This window comes from Vidua macroura, chromosome 6 (assembly GCF_024509145.1).
Source record: "Vidua macroura isolate BioBank_ID:100142 chromosome 6, ASM2450914v1, whole genome shotgun sequence".
Lineage (NCBI taxonomy): Eukaryota > Metazoa > Chordata > Aves > Passeriformes > Viduidae > Vidua > Vidua macroura.
In genome coordinates this window covers 2,374,427-2,394,875 of record NC_071576.1, presented here as the reverse complement: position 1 = coordinate 2,394,875, position 20,449 = coordinate 2,374,427, and the positions used below count along the sequence as shown (strand labels likewise).

General features: G+C 47.4%; 1 protein-coding gene and 1 long non-coding RNA gene across 2 annotated transcripts; one reads left to right on the top strand and one right to left on the bottom strand.

The window, feature by feature from the left end:
- Positions 1-1,536: 1,536 nt before the first annotated feature.
- Positions 1,537-6,742, bottom strand: TMX1 (thioredoxin related transmembrane protein 1). Its single transcript, XM_053980867.1, has 8 exons — positions 6,544-6,742; positions 6,334-6,449; positions 5,273-5,318; positions 4,606-4,734; positions 3,690-3,735; positions 3,510-3,611; positions 3,160-3,232; positions 1,537-2,787 (listed from the first exon to the last, which is right to left on the bottom strand). The coding sequence occupies exons 1-8, from the start codon at positions 6,702-6,704 to the stop codon at positions 2,609-2,611; spliced, it is 852 nt and encodes a 283-aa protein (XP_053836842.1). The 5' UTR covers positions 6,705-6,742; the 3' UTR covers positions 1,537-2,608.
- On the top strand, positions 6,737-16,782 carry LOC128809136 (uncharacterized). The gene is made up of 4 exons (XR_008437624.1): positions 6,737-6,822; positions 8,976-9,140; positions 9,877-10,036; positions 16,400-16,782. It is a non-coding gene; the product is annotated as an uncharacterized LOC128809136 (long non-coding RNA).
- The last annotated feature ends 3,667 nt before the right edge of the window (positions 16,783-20,449 follow it).

The following is a 20,449-nucleotide window of genomic DNA, read 5'->3' as shown; positions in this document are numbered from 1 at the left end:
TGAGGTACCCAAGCCAGTCTTGACTAAAAACCACTCAGTGCAGCTTTACTTTGAATTATTATTCACTCCTGACTTTTCAAAAAAAACATTTTTTTTTAGCATCAGGGTTACAATTTTTATCCATGGAAGCAGCTGTTTCATCACTAAGCAGCAAGAAAAAAAAAAAAAAAAAAAAAAAAAGACACAAACACAGGAATCCAAAGCTGGTGGTTTTTACTTGAAGACTCTCTGAAAAATTATTGTTACATTATTATAATTAATTCTTTCTGGAATGAAACAGGCCTGGTCCAGGTGATATGGAAAGGGCAGTCTGGTTTTTACAAAACTGATACTCAAGCAACATCAAAACACACAAAGGACAGGCTCTTACACTCAGGTTACACCACTCAGCCTCAGTAAACATCTTTGGAATAGACATTTTTAAAACAAAACAAAAAAAAAAATCAATCAAGGAACTTAAATATTCACAGGACAAAACCATAATATGATGCAAAATATGAAGGGTGAGATTAGCAGAGATCAGCACAGGCTGCCTGTGGGTAATCCAAGCAGGAGTTACACACAGGGGCTGGATTCCAGCTGGGAACAGTCTCCCCTAGGAGGCAGGTTTGGGATTTGGTTCTGTGCCTAAGGCAGGGAGAAGTGAGCAGCAGGCAGAGAAAAAAAAAAAAAAAAAGTCAATTTATACTGGAAGTTCTTGTTCAAGCAGGAGCCCACAAGTCCAGCAGCACAAAGGAAAGGTTGGGTGTTCTTTTAAAACAAAGTTAGCCACAAGTCAGCAGGGTGTCCTCCCTCTATTGCACCAAGTTTGGTTGGAACTGAAAAATTAGAAACCTCTGCACTTAGAAAAGCTACATTTAAATATATCCCAAGTGGAGTGAGCAGAGTTCAGCTCTTGAAACAATTCAATACTTTTTCCTACCAGCTACAACATTTCTGTCTTCTCAAGCCCTCTCCAAACTGCAAAACCACCACTGATCAAAGACAGTGCTACTACTTCTCCTCAGTATTTATTTATTTATTGCTTTATTTATGAGTACCATAGGCTAAGAGATGGGAACTTTTAGAGAATTTAAGGCAATTCCACAAAACCAACACCTTGAGGGCAATTCTGGCACACAGTGCTCTTCATTCCAACACCAGGAGAGGTTTTAGCTTTAAAAATGGAGAGGGACACTCAGATTTCAGCCAAAACCTCCCTTTCAAACATCAGTTTATCTTTCTAACACAGCACTGAAGTCAAGTCATTCCAGAGCACCAATGCAGAGAAAAGAAAAAAAAAAGGGGGGAAGAAATCAAATAAACAATTAAAAAAAACCCCACTAAATAACTACAAATAAAAACTACACACTAAAAAAACCTAAATAACTACAAATAAAAGCTAAAAACCCATAAAGCTAAACAAGCAAACAAAAAAAAAAAATCAAAACAGGCCTGTCAAAAAAATCTAAATGTGCTCAGTATTAAGCTCATCCTTCCCTTGCAAAAACTTTGGAATTTAGTCAGAAAAATATGGAAAACTCTTTACAACATTGGTCCAATGGGCATGTGCATTCTTTTTATTTCTATACAGAGTGAAAACAAACACCATACAGACAAGAGTAAACTACTTTTTTTCTTTTTAAAGAAAAAATTCAGGTTTAATGTTCCAAAATGGTTTTGTGAAAACAGGAGGAAAAAAAAAAAAAAGGTTCTGTAGAAGAAATAGAAAGGAGTTATTTTAACTTCAGGCCAGGTACAGCCTGCATGGATTTGCAGCAAGATTTGAGTAAGAAATGATGGATTAAAAACAAGCAGAGTCCTGCTGGCAGCCAGGAGGAGGAATGGAGAGGATTTGCACAGAGAACCCTGCATGTAAACTACTGCCACGTGGAGTCACAGAGCTAGACAAGACTTCAAGGTGCTGCTTGTCACTTGTTGCTAGAGAAAAACTACTTTGCCAAGAAGCTCAGAGAGTTTTCTACAGCCTTTTCTGGAAGAAATGGATGCAAGCAGCAGGTTTCTGGTCAGCCAGAGGATCCCACTGCACAGTGCTTGTGCTAAGTTCCATCAGCTCTTTGTAAGAAAAAAGGTTGGGGGGGGGGTTGTAGCTCTCATTGTCATAGCACAAAGCAGTTTTTGTCATGTAAAAAGCCTAAACTAAAGGAATTTTAGTTCCATAACTAAAGGAACTTTTCCCCTCAGCGTTTCTTCAGGGCACAGCTAGAGAGATCTATACTGAAAAACAGTATAAGAACAGGGAACCTTTTGGGAGGTTTAACCAAGAACCAGGTGAGTGCATTTTCCTTGCTAATGCTCCCTAATGGAAGAATGACTCTGGTTTACATTCTCTTCCAAATAATCCCTGGGGAACAAATCAGTCCAGAAGCCACAGCAATTATTCCTTGGCACTCCTCTGCACAGAGGCAGGAGAAGTTCCAGCTATTTGCAACAGCGAGTTTTCCTTTGGAATACCTGATGCTTTTTTATTTTATTATTATTTCCTCCAAATTCAAGACATGCAGCAACATTACCAAGCCAGGAGTCATTCTTCTCTTCAAGCTGGAGGATTTGACATTGATCTCCCTTTGAGTGGCTGACTCAAGCACTAATCCTGGTGCAAATGCAGCTAAGATTTCTCCAGTGGAGCAGCACTGGGCACGGGGCGCTGCCGGACACCACCCGGGGATGAGTCTCTCTTTCTCCCCTCCTTTCCCTCTGTTGCATCATCTGAGACATCTCCCTCATCTGCTTCTTGCTCTTCATACCTGTTTTTCAGCAGATGAGCTGGCTCTGGACCTTGTTTCCCTCAAGGAGAAAGGAAAAACAGACAAATAAATACCATTCCCAAGTAAAATGCACTTTTTTTAACATCACGGGCAAGCACAGCAACACTGAGAGCTCCACTCAGTTTTCTCTCCCTGCCCATGAGGAATTTCATGTCTTGCAGGTATGAAAATGCTCTCAATTTTTTTTTTCTATCCCTAAAACCAGTTTTAAAAATGCCCCAGCTTTACTAAACAGAAAATCCCAACGCACTATAAACCCTAAGGATGAGGCATCAACCCCAAATGCAAAGCTCTACACTCCATGCCACAGACACCAGGATTTCTTTAATATTTTCTATAAATGAGATTTACCAAAGAGCTTCACTGAATTAGAAGTTTGCTGTGGGCTTACTTGACTGAGGCTGGAGCTGTGGTGGTCTGTGCCTTTTGGAGGGACAGATGCAGTCTGCCAGGAACACCATCATCTGAAACCAAAGAAACCCAAGGTGGAACTCCCAAACATTTTGCACATTGGAATGGTTTAGGCTGGAAAATTTCAAGATCAAGCCTAACCATTTCCCCTCAGGTGGATCCCACCCAGCCCCACACTCGGTGTGACCATTTCCCCTTGGATTATGGGGGCTCCCTCCTGCTCCCCATGCCTGTGTTCCAGCTCAGGGCACCCCAAAAGCCACCCCAAACCAGAAGTAGAGGCAGCAGGAGAGTAACAAAGTCACAACCAGCCCCAAGGACTGCACTTACAAGTCCCAGGACCATTCCTAAGAACAGAGTTGCCAATCCAAAAACAGCATAGGAGCCCCAGACTGGTATTCCAAGGTTTTCTGTTAAATAGCCATGGCCGTGCTGGAATAAAAGAGAATAATTTCAGGAAGAGCTGGATTTCACATTGAGATGAAATGAAATGGAGATGTAAGCAAATACCCTGATCCACATGGACAACTTGAACAACGCTGACATGCTGCTCATCCTGAAACAAAGCAGAGAAGAGGAACTGAGAACAGCTTAAAATCAGCCTCAAACCTGTGTGAAACAACCTCAGCTCATTCAGGGACAGCTACAAATTCCCAAATGTCTTTAACTTGGATCTGCTGACATGTGAATTTCTAGTCCCTTTACTGTTCTAGCTGGACCAATGCTCTGTGAGAAGGCAGCTGGAACTCCAGTGAAGATGTTAAGAAAGAAGCATCTGGAGGTTTTATTAAAACAAAAAAATTAAGCTACTAAAAGAAAATCAGGTTATAAGAGCTGAGAGATTCCCAGACACTTAAATTTGGTGTCTAAATACAGAAAATAATAGAGAACTTGCTAATGCTGAGTTAATACCCAGTTTCACACATTCCTTGGTCTGGGATAATACTTTGTAAGAGAACCACCCTCACTGCCAGGAATTCCTTCCATATATCAAACCTACATTTCCCTCCTGACAGTTTGAACCCCTTTTTCCTGTCAGTTCCTGATGGAGAATCCCTCTGTGATTTCCTTGTGATCTCCTCCAGACAGTGGAAGGAATTTCCTAGGATTTAGCTGGGCAAAACCATCTCAGTGCCACAGAGACCAAACAACTTCAAGGGTCAGCAAGGTCCCTACAAGAGTTTAGGAAACAAGAAACCTCTTCAAGCCTTGAAGTAAACCTTGCTGGGGACATCTCTGCTATGGTGACAAGGCTCAGGTCACCTCTGCTATGGTGACAACCCTCCCACAGCTGAGGAAGAATTAGGACACCCACCCACCCACCACATTCACACAGCTCCTGCCCACACAGAGCTGGGAACAGGGAGCAGGACACACCTCAGGACATCTGATCACAAATTCTTACAAAAACCAACCCAAAACTTACAGGAAAGAGGAAGGACCAAACCAGGAGGACACTGGTTCAATGGATTTCCACTCCTGGTCACTGATGAAATTAATGAAGGCAGCTTTGGTCCTTGCTCCCTGGTATCTCCTGAACTCTCCATCTTTGCAGCTGTAAAACAACACCACCACCAAAATCCTTTATTTTATATGATCCAAGCACCAAGTGCAGCATTTGTTTCCCCCTCCCATCACCTTGTCTATTTTTTTACACATTCACTTTTTCAGTGTTAACTTTTTTTTTAGCTGATATTGCCTCTGAGAAATATTTTCCAAACACCTGGACTAAGTCCAAGTTATTTCCAGAACACTGACTCCTCGAACACCTTAGGCTGTGATTCCATAAAAAAAAAAAAAAAAAAAAGATAATGATCTTCCTAAAGCCCTTGCCACACACCTGCACTGAAGATCAGCCTACAGAGAAAGGATTGCAAAACAGAAACACCCATGAAAAGGCAGAATAAATAAGGCCTGAAGGGAAAGGAAAAGAAATCCTCTGGCAGCACAAGGTCGCAGCAGGTGAGACAGTGGCTGTGCCAGTGAAAAGCAGCTCCTATTCTTAAAGAGCATAATAAATCTCATTTATTTGCCCCCCCCAAAAAAGAGGAAAAAAATGCTCACTCTCACCCCAAAAAAACGTGCATACTTACTGATAGATGGTAGGGAGAGCTGTGATGATAAATCGCCCACTTAACCCTGTAAGAAAAGTCATTTTGAGTATTTTAATGGAAAAAAAAAAAAGAGGCAAGAAATGTTGCAGCACCCCAAATACAACTGCAGGCCTAGGCATCAATCTTTCCATGCAACCCAACACAACCTTGTGCATGTCAAAGCAGCACACACTAAAAAAAAAAGGTCTCTGGACAAAGAGTAAAATGGGGAAAATGAGATATCCAGGGATAACTGCTCTATTGGACTGTTTTGACTTCAGCTCATAAGAGGGACTTGCTCTCCTTTGCACACATGATCTGCAGCCTCCAGAAACCCTGAAGGAAATAACCCAAGTGAGGCAAGCTTCAAAAGTAAAGTGACTCTGGAGAAAGAGATCAGCATGGGGAAGGGCCAGATTTACAAATCCCACACGGACAGGAAAGTTTCAGGAGAGTCTCAGCAGAAGGAGAGAAGATTGTCTGCACTCCCTTCTACCACCCAAAGGATAAACTGGAATGGCAGGGCTGAAACTTTGTTTTTTGCTTAAAAAAGCACGGCCAAAGATCTCCTTGAGATCCTGCTCTGGAGAAAACCTCTCATTCTTTTGATCTATTATAGTCTACCCATTTTATTTATTCCGTTCACTCAATTGTTTATATTTTATCTACTATCTGAGAGTCTCCTCCCTGTGAGGAGAGCTGGAGGTTCCTGTGTGGAACCTGGCACGGAGCAGCCGTGGCTGCCCCGGGATCCCTGGAAGTGTCCAAGGGCAGGCTGGACAGGGCTCGGAACACCCTGGGATGGTGGAAGGTGTGGTAGGGGGTGCAGTGGGGATGATCTCCAAGGTCCCTCCCAACCAAAACATTCTGGGGCTCTATTAAGCATGATTAGGGCGTTTAGTCACACAGCAACGTGCCTTTGGTAGAGATGAGTAAAACACTCTCATTATCCCTGTTAATTCTGCCTGCCTCCCACAAGCACACACTGGAGATGAGCACCCCCAGAGCCCTCAGCTCCCCAAATCCCGGGCGGTTCAGGAGCCCTTTCCAGCCCCTCTCACCCGGCTGCTCCGTCACATCCACTTTGGCCACGTTCACCCCCAGGTCCTCTCCCCACTCGGCGAACTTCTCCCACTCGGGCTGCAGGTTCTCGCAGGCGGGACACCAGGGCGCGTAGCTGTGGGAGCAGCACAGCGCTGTCACCACACGCACCCCACACACAACACCCCCCACCCACCCCGGGCACCGCCAGCGAGCCGCTCCCCACTCACAACTCCACCATCCACTCGTCGTGCAGCAGCTCCCGCCACATCCCGTCCGACAGCACCTTCACGGGGCTCGGCTTGCCCCGGGCGGCGGCCGCCAGCGCCAGGCACAGCAGAGCGCAGAGCGGAGCCCTCAGCGCGGCCCGCGCGGGGCCCAGCGCCGCCATCTTGGCCCCCCCCCCTTCCGCCTTGCCGCCGCGTCACGGGCGGGCCCGCCCTCAGCGGAGCGCGGGGAGGCGGGACCGGGGAGCCGGGCAGCGGCGGGCGGCGGAAGGGCTTGGGATGGTTAGGGATTGCAATCCTGGAATGGTGGGGATGGGAAGGGATCTGCAATCCCGGCTCGTCCCACCCCCCTGCCATGGGCAGGCGCGCCCAGAGCAGGGTGCTGCAAGACTCGGCCGGTCTGGCCATGGACGCTTGCGGGGATGAGGCGGCCGCGGATGGTTGGGTAACCTGTGCCAGGGCCTCAGCACCCTCACAGGGAAGATTTCTTCCATATGTCCTAAATTTCCCTTCTTTCAGTTTGCACTCTTTACTCCTTAACGCAGAATCATTGAGGCTGGAAATGATCTCCGAGGTCACTGAGTCCAAGCTGTGCCCGATCTCCACCCAGCCCAGAGCACTGAGTGCCACATCCCGGAATTCCTTGGGCACCACCATTCCCTGATGAGCCCCTTCTACTGCTTGACAGCCCTTCCTGTGAAGAAATTCTTCCTCATATCCAGCCTAAACCCTCTCTGGCACAACTTGAGGCCATTTCTCCTTGTCCTGTCCCTGTTCCTGGAGCAGAGCCCGGCCCCCCCGGCTGTCCCCTCCTGTCAGGAGCTGTGCAGAGCCACAAGGTCCCCCCTGAGCCTCCTTTGTTCCAGGCTCAGCCCCTTCCCAGCTCCCTCAGCCTCTCCTGGAGCTCCAGCCCCTTCCCCAGCTCCGTTCTCTGCACACTCTGCACCCCCTCAGTGTCCTCCCCAAATTTGGGGGCCATTGGTTTCTGGGCTGGGAGCGCACGCTGCTGGCTCATGTTGAGTTTTTCATTAAGCATCACCCCCAATGTTTCTCCACAGTCCCTTCTCCATCCAACCTGTGTGTCTGGGATAGAGGCAGCCACAGCTTCCCCCTGCTGCTGCCCAGAGCAGCCGTGGCTGCCCCTGGATCCCTGGAAGTGTCCCAGGCCAGGCTGGACATTGGGGTTTGGAGTAACCTGGGGTGGTGGAAGTTGTCCCTGCCCATGGCACGGGGTGAAACTGGGTGATTTTAAGGCCCCTTCCAAACCAAACCATTCCATGATTCTGTGATCTTTACTTGCAGCAGAAACAGCACCTGAGTGATTAATTCTCAAGCAGGAGTCAGGGAGAAGGTCAATGTTAACAGGCAAACAAATCCCACACCAACTCACTCCTGTCTCTCACCACCTGAAGCATTTCCAGGGAAAGAACCTCTTTTTCCATATGCACATACTTTCTTTAACCCATTTTTTTCCCCAGCTCCTGTGATAATGTCACCTTCCCTTTCCTGCCTGGATAATTTCTTTGCCTGCCCCTTTGCCATAATTTCATATCCCACAGTTCAGAGCCTTGGCAGCCATTGAGCAGTGCAGAGAAGAAAAAAAAAAAAAAAAAAAAAAAAGAATAAATCAGCATTTGGGTTGTTGTTTTTTTTTTTTTTTTTTTAATTTTTCCTTATTTGAGCATTTTTTTCTATAGTACAACGTGTATGTTCCTGTCTGTAGGAGAACAGGCATTATTTAGGACTTGCTATTCATTGATTCAGCACTCAGGAATAAATCACTGCTTGCAGCACTCTGCTGACTGCTGGTTTAGGCATAATTGAATTTTTGAAATTTGTTATTGATAATCCATGAATATTCCGTTCTGCATCAGCAATCAGGTGAAATGCAAAGAGCTGTCTCTGGGTAACAACTGGACTCAATGATCCTGAAGGTCTTTTCCAACCTAAACAGTTCTGTGCATTCTGTGACTATCCCTGATAATTTGAGATGTGTTGAGGAATAAGTGCATAAAACCGTGTTGTGTAACCATGTGTAAATAAATTTACCACTGTGAATAAAAAGATTTCTTCAAAGGCACACTGAGATCCCTATGGGAACAGCTTGAAAGACCTTGAAAATTATGACTTCATACCTCCCCTGCTTGGTTCCAGGAATTATTTTAAGTGTAATCACTGCTCTGAACTACTTTTATCTCAGTTATTAATATGACATTGGCATTGTCTTGTTTCTTTGTAAAGTTTTGAGAACAAGAAAGCCTTACCCTTATCTTTGAGGCATCTTCCTCCAGCCTGCTCCCCTCAGCCCTCCCAAGCTGACAGGAGAAATATCTGCCTCATCTCTCAAGGTTCATGGCAGGATAAAGAGAGAGTTTATAACCAAGTGACCTTAAGAAAGAAACACATCTTTCATTCTTTTCCGTGTTCTTTTTCAGTGCTGCCACACAGAGGCAGAGTTGAGGCTGCTTCTAAAGGGAAAGAGTGAAGGAAGAAAATCCTTTTTGGTTAGAAATTACCTGGATTTCCTGCTGAGGACACCTCATCGTCTATCAGGGCTTTTTCCTTATCCAAGAACTCGTGGTTTAGGTTGTTTTCCTAAGGTAAAGAGGATTTTCTGGTCAGTTTAAACCTTCCCACCAACACACAACCAGAAACTGATCGAGTTTGGGGTTACAAAAGTACCACCACCAGAGAGTCTTTAAGTTTCATGAAAAGAATTGTCCATTTAGAGAGAGCACTGGTGATGCACAGGAAGAAGCACAAGCCCAGATAATTGTTTGACAGAGGGAAAATATGAAAACCTTAACCTGATCTACTGGAAGGTGTCCCTGCCCAGGGCAGGGGGTTGGGACAAGGTGGATTTTGAGGTGTTTCCAACCCAAACCATTCTGGGATATATTCTCCTGTCCCCAGAGCTGTTGGGGTTTGATACAAGATGAAGGATGATGAAATAAGAGAGGCCTGTGTCATCAAGAAATCATCTTTTCTTGATGATGCCTGTGCCTCATAAAATCAGATGCTGCAGGTAGGAGTAGAAAGGAAAAGACTCAGCTCCCTTTGGGCTTTGCTTTCTGTTGAGCTGAAAATAAAAATAAAAAATACTTGAACACTGGAGTGCCTCAATGTTGTCCCCAAAGCTAAAGCCACAGAGATGAACAAATTCTACAAACTCAATCCCTTCTGCAAGTGCTCAAAACCACTTTAAAAAATGGCACACAAATTGACTCACTGGGTTTCTTTTTTGCAGAATGTTGATTCATTTATATTCTAAATTGGAGCAAACAAGCAGTTCTATTTTTCCTTATTTTATCTTTTTTTTCCCTCTGTTTTTTTAAGCACCTTTACATGTCCTGAGGATGAGCTGAGCACTAAACCAGATGAACGAGCTGCAGGAGCCCAGCACTTGCCCACATGGGGCTGACCTTTTGAAGGGCCACTTGAAGAGAGCAGAGGTTTGGCCAAGTGATGATTCCAAGCTCTGCAGTCCCTGGATCAGGTACAGCATCAGAGCCCTGACCTCATTTACAGCTCCTGCATTTCTGAAATGCCAAGAGATTATGCAGAGAGCTTTCCTGAGTGTGATCATGTGAGGCAGGAGACATGAAGTCATTGTCCTAAAGCCCAAGGTGAAACCAGGCTGTCCCAAAAAGTCCCAGCCAGGCCTGGAGCTGCATTTTGTAGTGCTTCAGGAAGCAAAACTGATCCTGGCTAATTTTTTCTAGGTGGTTTTGCTAAGGTGAAGGGGATTTTGTGCTCACACCAACACACAACCACAATTTGAGCAAGGTTGGGGTTACAAAAATACCAAATGTCTGTGAATTTCATGAGTTGTCTAGTTAGAGTGAACTGTTTCCTGGCTTCATCCTTTTGGGAAAGTTGGCATCTAGAATTTCACTCAGAGCAGTTTTCTGGGCATCAACATTAAAAAAATAAAAGTGAAGATGTAATTATTGCTCTGTGGCTCAGGATTTCACTCCAGGAACTCTATCCACACATGAATGCTTTTTTTCCTGCAGAAAAATCCTGTATTTCACAGGAAATAATTCATCCTGGACTGAAACCCCCAGAGGTGTCAGTGACTTCTCAGGAGCCACACTGGGCATGGTGCATGTGAACATTCCCCACTGTCCATGTGGGAAGGATTAACAGAATCCCCTCCTCCTGCTTGGAAAACCCCCCTGGAAAGCACATTCCCATCCAACTGGCCCATTCCTTCTGCTCCACAGCACCTGAGCTGCCTCAGCCAGGCCTCACAGGGCCCACAGTGTTCAAGAGTTCAGGTTTTTGGGAGCAGAGAGTTTCCCACAATCAGTTTGCTGCTTCCCACTTTGGAAAACCACATGGAAGACCTCGGAATTATTCTCACAATCCTCTCTGGGCTAAGAAACCCCAGTAACTGCTAATTATTCAGTAATGAAGTGTCTCTCTGGGGTCGTAATTGTGAGTGTGGCCTCTCCTCATTACTGTGTGCAGCAGTTTCCTCAATGCCCAAACAAATTCTCTCTTTCCCATTTGACTGGATTACAAAATTGCTTTAAACTCTGTGGAGATGATGCAGAAAAGTGTGGTTCTGCACAGGAGTTACCATGGGAACTAAAGTAGGGAGAGATCTTTGTAAACCAGAAGTCAAGCAGATTGGGTTTCAGACAATTAATATTGTCTCATTCATTAGCTTTAGCTCTTCTGTGCTCTGCTCCAAAGTAGTTTTTATCTCTTCTTCTGTATCAAATCCTGTGTCAAAGAGGTTCTGTTCCCCTGAGGATTCATCCCTTATTCTGCAAGGCCACCTTGCATCCCTGGCTTCCACTTCCCCTTCTGCTTTGCCTTTTGGGGCTGGGGACATCTCTGGGGCCATCCAGGTAGGGTTTGCTTTGGGACTGGGATATAAATGTGGGGAGAAGTGTCAAGGCTCCTGTCCTGTCCCTGCAACCAGGACTGGTGGCTGAGCTGAGCTGAGCAGCTCTCATTGCTTCTCCTGCATGAACCCTTCTGCTCTCTTTTCTAACACCTTGGACTCCTCAAATCTTCTTTTCTAATTCCATGTTTGGCACTTTAGGGAGGAGCAGCTGAGAACTGGCCCAGTGCCAGTAGCTGTCCCTCTGCTCTGCTCTCTTTCCAAACCCTCTTTTTCCAGCTCTCAGCCCCCACCCCATCTCCTGACCCTCTCCCAGCATCCTGCCACCCTCTGGCTCTCCCCTCACAGCACATGTATCACACCTTAAAAATAATTAGCAAAGGAATGTCCTTATTTTCCTTCAGACCTCTGCCTGACTCTGTGAACAGGAGGAATTCCCCTCCCAGGGGAATTCAATATTCATGTATTTAAAAAGCAAGCTCCTCCTCAGCCCCCTCCCCTGTGTGCTGCTGACCTCCTTCCCTGTGCTGGATGTGGAATTACTCATTTTCCCAGGGGCTGACCCATCACTTTGTTGTTTCAGCTCTTCACAAACAATATTTCTGTCCCACCAGAGGCAAAAGCTGAGTTCAGCATAAAACTAACTTCATTTTCCAGTTCCTGTTCAGATCACGGGATTTTAATCCCACTTTTTTCACCATCCCACCTGTAGCCACAGTTCAGCACCTTGGAAAAGGCAAGAGCCAAACCACCAAATTTCCAGTTTCTAATCAAAATCAAGGAAAAGTGAGACAACCTTAGAGAACCCCTGGGGAGAATTAGCATTGCATGAGGCAAACCTCCTCCTTTCCCCAGCTCCAGTCTCCAACTGCTGAACTGATTTTGGCAGAAACCTTCCAGAATATTTGTTCTGGAATACGTCAGCAGACGAGATTTCAGCTCAGGGAGATGAGAAGAGGCTGGAAGCAGAGGATTGCAGTGGGAAATGTTGGGAAGCTAGAAATTGAGGTGTTGGCATTTCCTCTGCAGATTTTGCTGCAAAATATGAACAAAGCAGAGAGTGCAGAGCAAAAAACATGGGCCAAAGAGAGCCAGATCAAAATGACCACTTCCTGCCCTCTAAATCCTTCTTTATCCAGATGTCAATCCCTTCTGACCTGCTGGTTTTCCATCCCTTTGCACCAGCCTGAAGGTTGCTCTTGGTTCTGGGAGACAGCAGGTGTTGTGCTGATTGAAGCCCATTTTGCTGTGTTTTAGTGACAAGAAACCTGTTTCTCTGAGGCCAGCAGAGGAATTTGCCTGAGGGTGGCCAAAGACATGGAGGGGGAAATGATATTAAAACAGTTTCCTTGTAAAATGTCACTTTTGCAGGAGCAAGATCTGGGAAGGTATTTTTGTGCTGATTTAGGAGCTCCAGCAGACCATACAGGCACAGGCCTTGTTCAGACAAGGCCATATTTAACTCCACACTCCAGAAAAACATTCCACTTAGATCCAGATTCTATCCTTAAAAATCCACAAGGCGGGAGAGATGTCAGCACACCTTGCATTTCCCTGCCACCATGGAAAAGGAAGCCTGTCCAGCCTGAGAAGCTGGGAAAAGAACCAGAAAGTGCTTATTGTGGCCAGTGCTCCGTGTGGATGCATCCCCAGACACCTGCAGGCCAGTCCCAGCCTTGTGCAGGCAGTAAGGATCAAACCTGTGTGTTCCCTGCAGTCCCTGAGGTTGGAGGGGTTTTTCTGGGAAGCTGGGAAGGAAGTGATGTTGCTTTTGAAGCCAAAAATAATTCTTTTAGATGACTTAATCTGTAGCAGGCCCTTTACTTCACTGTATCAGCTAATGCTGACGAGAGGCAGGTCATGACCTTCTGGAAGATTCTGTTGGATTATTAGATCAGATTAAATGAGATTATCTTCCTGGACATTGTGGGCACAAGGGGAGAGAGGGATAGGCTGATTTTCCACATATCCCCAGGCATCCAGGTGCTCTTCATGGGGAATCACCTCACTCCTCCTTTTCTTTACATCCCTATTCAGTTTAATTCTGTCAGGGAATTGATGCCAACCTCTTTCTAGCCATGTCCTCACTGCTGGGATCAAGCCCACAATGCCAGGCAGTGCCACAAATAAAACCCTGGAAGCTTTTGTGCCCTCAGAAAGAGCCAGGCTGGCTGGCTGCTGGCAGAAAGCCATCTGCTGCCTCATTTTAAAAAGGGAGTTTAAATCAAATTGGTGGGTTTTTTTTCTTTAAACAACTCAAATGGAGAGCTCAGCTTCAAAGAATCAAACAGAGCAGCACAGAAACAGCTCCAGAGCATCTAAGGAGGCAGAGAATGACACTCCTGACCCTGGTGAGGCCAGCAAGGCACACAGAGCTTCCGAAGTCGTCAGCTTTGAGCACAAGGGAACATTTCTCCTTGTGACTCTTTTCCAGCCAAAAGAGAAGCACAGTGGTAGCATGGCAAGGGAACAAAACTGTTCTTCCAGAAGGAACCAGCATGTCCAGCCAAATATCTCCTCATTGACACGGGTGGGCTCTGAGTCAGGCTCACAAGGGGATGAACGGCACATCATGATTTTCCATGGAAAATTCTCCCCCACTTTTCTCCCTGGACAGGCCTTCTGTGAGTAGCCCCATTTCTGGCTGGTGCTGATGAATATTTGCTCTCCTGGGCTGGGATTAGGATGGCAGGAACTTACTTGGATCCAAAAAAGCCCTTCTGTCTAATTACAAAATACTACCCAGACCTATGAAGAAGAAGGAAGAAGAAGGTAAAGAACAACAATTCTGTCTAATTACAAAATACTACCCAGACCTATGAAGAAGAAGGAAGAAGAAGGTAAAGAACAACAATTCTGTCTAATTACAAAATACTACCCAAACCTATGAAGAAGAAGGAAGAAGAAGGTAAAGAACAACAATTCTGTCTAATTACAAAATACTACCCAAACCTCTGAAGAAGAAGGAAGAAGAAGGTAAAGAACAACCTGCCTCTGCTTTAAAACTTCTATTTTATTACTATATTCTAAAACTCCAAACTCTAAGTTTTCTAGCTTGTGATATTACACACTTCTAATCAACTACACACTTGAAAGCTTTGTGCTACTAATTAATTTTGGAAGCCTTCTCCACGGCCTCAGGTCAAATGCGGTGTTCTCCTGGTAGTCAGAGTCTGTCAGCACAGAAAGTCTAAAATTCCCAGCATCCAGAATTCCAACAGACATCCAAACTCCCTGAGACTGGAAGAATTCAGATCTCACTCTGGCCTTTCTTATTTACATTTGTTTTTCCTGGCCACGTGATTTTGCCTTTATACAGTGGGTGTGCATTTGCCACACTTGTTCTACCAGACAGCTTGCGAGGTTTGCTAAAAACTTCTCCTGTTATATTTATAACGAATATTTCCTTTGATGCCGTGGGGATTGCAGTCCCAGGCCCCAGGGAGCTGCGAGGCACCAGCTGTGATAAGGATGGACGTGCTGGCTCACTCACAGGAGGGCTGTTTTTGTCACACTGTCCCTTCCTCTGCTGCTGTCACTGAGGGCCCGAGGGGTTACACTGAGCTACCTGCAGAGAGGAGCTGGCTGAGCTTTATGTCCTCTGTAAATTCAAATGGAAACCTATTTTCACTAACAAAATATGGATTTATTCAGCCCTTCGCAGTAAAAGCAGAGTCGCTTTAATCTGCTTTCAGGGCATAATTGAGTCAGTGACTCTGTAATAAGAGCTCTGTCCCCTGTTCCTCAGAGGGGGTTCTCTCTGGCACATTTATCCACATTCCTGCTGGGAAGAGCCCTGAAGGAGCTGCCCACGCTGTGACTGCTGTGTGGGTTTATGCAAAATGTTCCTTCACCCACCACCCCTACCTGCCTCTGCCTTAAAATGTCATTGAGAAACAAGCCCAGAATCCAGGCTTAGTGGAAAAGCTTCTCTGCCAGGAGTCTGCTCCAGCCTGGACCTGCTGACCTGGTGGTGGTAATCCCAAATCTGCTGCAGAGTTTGAAAAGAGGTGGGGAGTTTGTTTGGCATTCAAAGGAAAAGCATGGGGGACATCTGGTTATGTGAAATCATAAAGGCTTTGGCTGGTTTAGGGTGGAAGAGACCTTAAAGGTCACCTTGTCCTATGACAAGGGACATTACCACTGTCCCAAGCTGTTCCAAGCCCTGTCCCACCTGACCTGGAACACTTCCAGGGATCCAAGGGCAGCCACAGCTTCTCTGGGCACCCTGTGCCAGGGCCCACCACCCTCCTAGCCAGAAATTTATTCCCAATCTCCCATCCATCCCTGCCCTCTGGCACTGGGAGCCATTCCCTGGCTCCTGTCCCTCCATCCCTTGTCCCCAGTCCCTCTGCAGCTCTCCTGGAGCCCCTTCAGGCCCTGCAAGGGGCTCTGAGCTCTCCCTGGAGCCTTCTCCTCTCCAGGTGAGCACCCCCAGCTCTCCCAGCCTGTCAGAAGAGTTCCAGCCCTCAAAGCATTTCCATGACCTCCTCTGGGCTCGCTCCAACAGATCCTTGTCTTCCCTGTGCTGAGGACCCCAGAGCTGGGCACGATATTCCAGCATGGTGAGCACAGGGCTCCTGCCCCACAGGAGGAGAGGGTGCAATGATGGGAGAGAGTCTGAAACTCAAACATCTAACACAGGAAATTGGGACCCAGGGGCTTCTATCAAACATCTAAACCAGAAGCTGGAGCCAAGAGGAATTTTGATAGAATGAATTCATAAAGGAGCAGCTTTTCCTAGCACTCAGGCTTGCCTCTCATTTCCATTTATTTCTGCTTTTCCTCACATCAGCAACAACCCCCTGTGCTGTTGGAATCAAACTGAACCTCCAGACAAGCAAACAAACAGGCAATAAAATCCTCCCCAGGAGAAAGGGGTTCATTTTCTGGGTACATAACACAAGGCAGCCATGGCAGGGAGAGGAACTGGCAGTGCCATGCAGCTGAACTCTGCTCTTCAACAAAATCCATCTCTCCCCTTCCCTCTCTGTGCCCCAGCAGTCCCAGGAATCCAGCACCTCCTGCACAGACATGGCTCATGCTGCCTCTTCTGCTTCCTCCTCGCCTGGCTGCTGGCTGCAGTGAGATAAGTCAGGCTTAATCACTCCCAAGTCTTATTCATATTTTTATTCAGTGTTTGTGGGTTTGCAGCAGCAATTTTGTGCAGATCAGTAATTCCTGAACACCTTACAAGTGTTGATTTCACCATGTTCTTAATAGAATTATAGAATCATAAAATCATGGAGTGGTTTGGGTTGGAAGGGACCTTAAAAACCATCTCATTCCACCCCTGCCATGGACAGGGACATCTTCCACTGGACCAGGTTGCTCCAAACCCCATCCAGCCTGGCCTTAAACAGGTATGAGATGGCAGGGGGGTGGTTTTAAGGTGGAAAAGGGTAGATTTAAGTTGGATATTGGGAAGGAATTCTTCCCTGTGAGGGTGGGGATGCCCTGGCACAGGTTGTCCAGAGAAGCTGTGGCTGCCCCTGGATCCCTGGAAGTGTCTAAAGTCAGACTGGACAGGGCTTGGAGCAACCTGGGATAGTTGTCACCAGGGAAGGTGTCCCTGCAAATGGCAGAGGATTGGAACAAAATTACCTGTAAGGTCCCTTCCAAACCAAACCATTCGATGATTCTATGATTCTATAACCTCAGAGCCCCTTCCAGTGCCTAAATGGACTCCAAGAGGACTGGAGAGGGACGTGGGACAAGGGTCTGGAGTGCCAGGACAAGGGGGAATGTCTTCCCACTGCCAGAGTTCAGGGTTAGATGGATTAGAGCTGGAGATTTCCAGAATGAGAAAGGGAGAGGAGACAGCTCTGTGGGAACAGCACAGGTCACAGCAGAGCTGAGAGCCCCACACCCAAGGAGTGCTGTCCTGCTTTGTCACCTTGTCACCCTCACATTCCCAGGCACACGGGGCTGGTGCCCTGTGCTGGCACCGGTGCCACAATCCCAATCCCGTTGTTCCACACGCAGGCTCCCCGCAGAGAAAATCCACCCTAATGAAACGCTTCCCACAGTAATTGGATTTCCACTGCAAACGAACTCATTATGCTGATTGTCCCTCGTGCTTTGGAGATGAGACAAGTGGCAGTGAGTGGCAGCTCTGGCTCCTGGATCCCTGTGGTGGAAAGTCAAGTCAGGAGAGGAAGAGCCAGTGTGTGTGAGGCTCAGGAGGCCACTGGCTCCAAATGTTCTGCTTCTGCTCCAAAAGGGGGGCAGGGGAGAGGCTCTAAAGTGGACAGGGGACTTCCAGGAGCACGTTCCAGCTGTGGTGGCATTCCCAGGCATGCCTGTCCTGGCTGAGTGACAGGTACTTCCCAGTCTGTAGTGGAGAGCTGCTCAGGGAAGGGCTGGCTCTGTCCCCTGCTGGGAATGCAGAGAACTCCAGCCCACAGGAATGAAAGGTGGGAGAAGGAGCAGGGGAAGGATGGGTACCAAAGGTGTGTGTCAGCAGCAGAGGTGGGATCAGATCCAAGCTCCTCTGAGCTTCCTGATTTTGGAGATCTCAGCTGAGCTGGTACAAAAAATCTACTCTTGACTGGCAGAAAAGAGGTGAAGGCAATTTCAGGACACTTGGTACAACCACAATTCCAGCTGGGGCTTCAGCAGGGCTTTGTCATCGTGGTTTGATCAACAACACATGTCTGCCTGTGCCATCTCCTCCCCCTTTTGTTTTTCAGGTTCTTTAGTCACACAGGGAAATGTCAGGCTTTGAAAAAACTCACAAAACAAAATCCAAAGCCCAAGTAAAAAGGGAAATGCAGCTGCAATCCCGAGGCTGCTTTTCTGGTTAGTTGTGACTGAAATCCTTCCAGCAGTGCCAGTAGGCCACACAAAGACAAAATGCCGTTGGAAATGGAGGTGCCTGGTTGGATTTGGGACTGGTAAAATACACAGCACAAGAGGAAATGGTCACGAGTTGCACCAGGAAAGATTTAAGTTGGACATTAGGGGAAATTTCTTCATGGAAAGGGTTGTGCAGCCCAGAGTGGTGGTGCAGTCCCCACCCCTGGATGGGATTTCAAAGCTGTGTGGATGTGGCACTTGGGGACATGGTTTGGTGGTGGCCTCGGCAGTGCTGGAATAACAGTTGGACTTGATGATCTCAAACCATTTTTGCAACCCAGAGCTGATCCCAGTCCCCAGGGAAGCAGCAGGCAGCTGGGTGCTGGTTCCCATCCCAGCTCTGGGGTCACTCTCCCTCTTCCCCTGCGTCCCCATGGCCAGAGGCCAGTGGGAAGAGCAGAAACCCTGGCGATGGCTGACTGGCAGCGGGCAGGAGCTTCCCAAACCCGGCGGCACCAGAGCACACAGACAATTTATTCCATGTCCAACCCAGTGCTGTGACAGATCCCAGTGTCCATCTCCATCCTCTCCACCTCTCCACACACCAGGATGGGCAGATGGACTCATCCACGTTCCATCCATTCTCCCCACCACCAGCCAGATGGCATTGGGAAGCAGGGCTGGATTCAAGCTGCCAAGAGGCAAAGCAGCAATGCCAGGAAGAGCCTTTGAGGAAATCTGGGATCCCAGCCACTGCTGGAATGCTGAGCCTGGGCTGCAGTGTGACGTGTGGAGCCCCTGTGTGAGGAGAGGCCATGGCTGAGACAGCACCTCACTGGTGCTCTGTGTATTCCAGAGTGTCTTGGTTTGAACAGCCAGGTGTCTGCTAAGGAAGGCAGGGGCCTCCCTTGAAATGGAAAATGCAAACCCCCTCCCTCCAAGTTATTATAATTTTGAAATTAAGGGGCTCTCGAGCAAAGATATGGGAGTAGAAATAACAGTTCTTTATTAGGAAAAAAAAGAAAAGAAAATATACAAATAAAAATGCAGTAGTACAAAACACCACTGCCAGAGTCAGAAGAGCAGCTGGCAGGCTGTGGGTCAGGCTGGTGGCAGCAGTGCCATTCCATGGGGGCTCAGCCCTCCTGCAGTGCCAGCTGTGCTTCTGCTGGAGCAGGATCCTGGACAAGGCTGGAGTTTTCCTCTGGAGCTCCAGGGCTGCTGGAGATGGGCCTGGGCTCCCTCTGGGAATGCAGTGGGGCAGAAAGCTGCTCCTCTGGGAATGCAGTGGGGCAGAAAGCTGCTCCTCTGGGAATGCAGTGGGCAAAGGCTGCTGTGGTGTCCCAAAGGCTCAGATTGGATCCAGGTAGGAATGCTTGGCTCCTCCCCTGGGCACAGCCTCTCCCCATGGGATGATGGAATTTTCTCAGCCATGCAGGGACACTCAGTGGCCATGGACAGCAGAGATCTCCTGGAGGGAGGATTTGCTGTGGGGGAGACAAAGAAAACTGCCCAGAGAGCAGCAGAGAACTGCCCCAGCTCTGACTGATGGGGACAGAACACACACCCCCAGCCACATCTTGCATTTCCAACCTAAGACACAGAGCCTCTGGGCACTGTGGAGCAAACTGGGGAAATCTCCTCCAAAGACCTTTGGAAAAGCCAAAAGTTGGGGAGGCAGGGCTTGGAAGGGAGAATTCTGGAGACTGTCCCAATAGATAAACCACACAGAGGGAGAACACCCGGGGAATAAATCAAAGACATTGTCCTGCTGTGACAGCATCACCCTGATTGGAGGGAAGGAGCACCTCTCCTGTGAGGAAAGGATGGGAGAATTGGGATTGTTCAGCCTGGAAAAGAGATGGCTTAAAAGTGACCTAATCATGGTCTTCAGGTAGCTCAAGGGAGCCTACAAGAAAGATGGAGAGAGACTTTTGAAAAGGGCTTGGAATGACAGGACACAGGGAATGGCTTCTACTGCCAGAGCACAGGGTTAGATGGGATATTGGGAAGGAATTCCTGGCTGAAAGGATGGGGAGGACCTGGCACAGAGAAGCTGTGGCTGCCCCATTCCTGGAGGTGCCCAAGGCCAGGTTGGACACTGAGGCTTGGAGCAGCCGGGACAGTGGGAGGTGTCCCTGCCCATGGCAGGGGGTGGAATGGGATGGGATTTAAGGTCCCTTCCAACCCAAACCACTCCGGAATTCTGTGATCTTAAGCAGACATCAGGAGACATGAACCATATGCACCAGAGTG

Coding starts and splice junctions, on each gene's coding strand:
- TMX1 (XM_053980867.1), bottom strand. CDS start 6,704: ATGGCGGCGCTGGGCCCCGCGCGGGCCGCGCTGAGGGCTCCGCTCTGC. Junction 3,736..4,605: donor TTTGGTCCTTCCTCTTTCCT/GTAAGTTTTGGG, acceptor GCTTTGTTTCAG/GATGAGCAGCATGTCAGCGT. Junction 3,233..3,509: donor TAGGAATGGTCCTGGGACTT/GTAAGTGCAGTC, acceptor CTTTGGTTTCAG/ATGATGGTGTTCCTGGCAGA.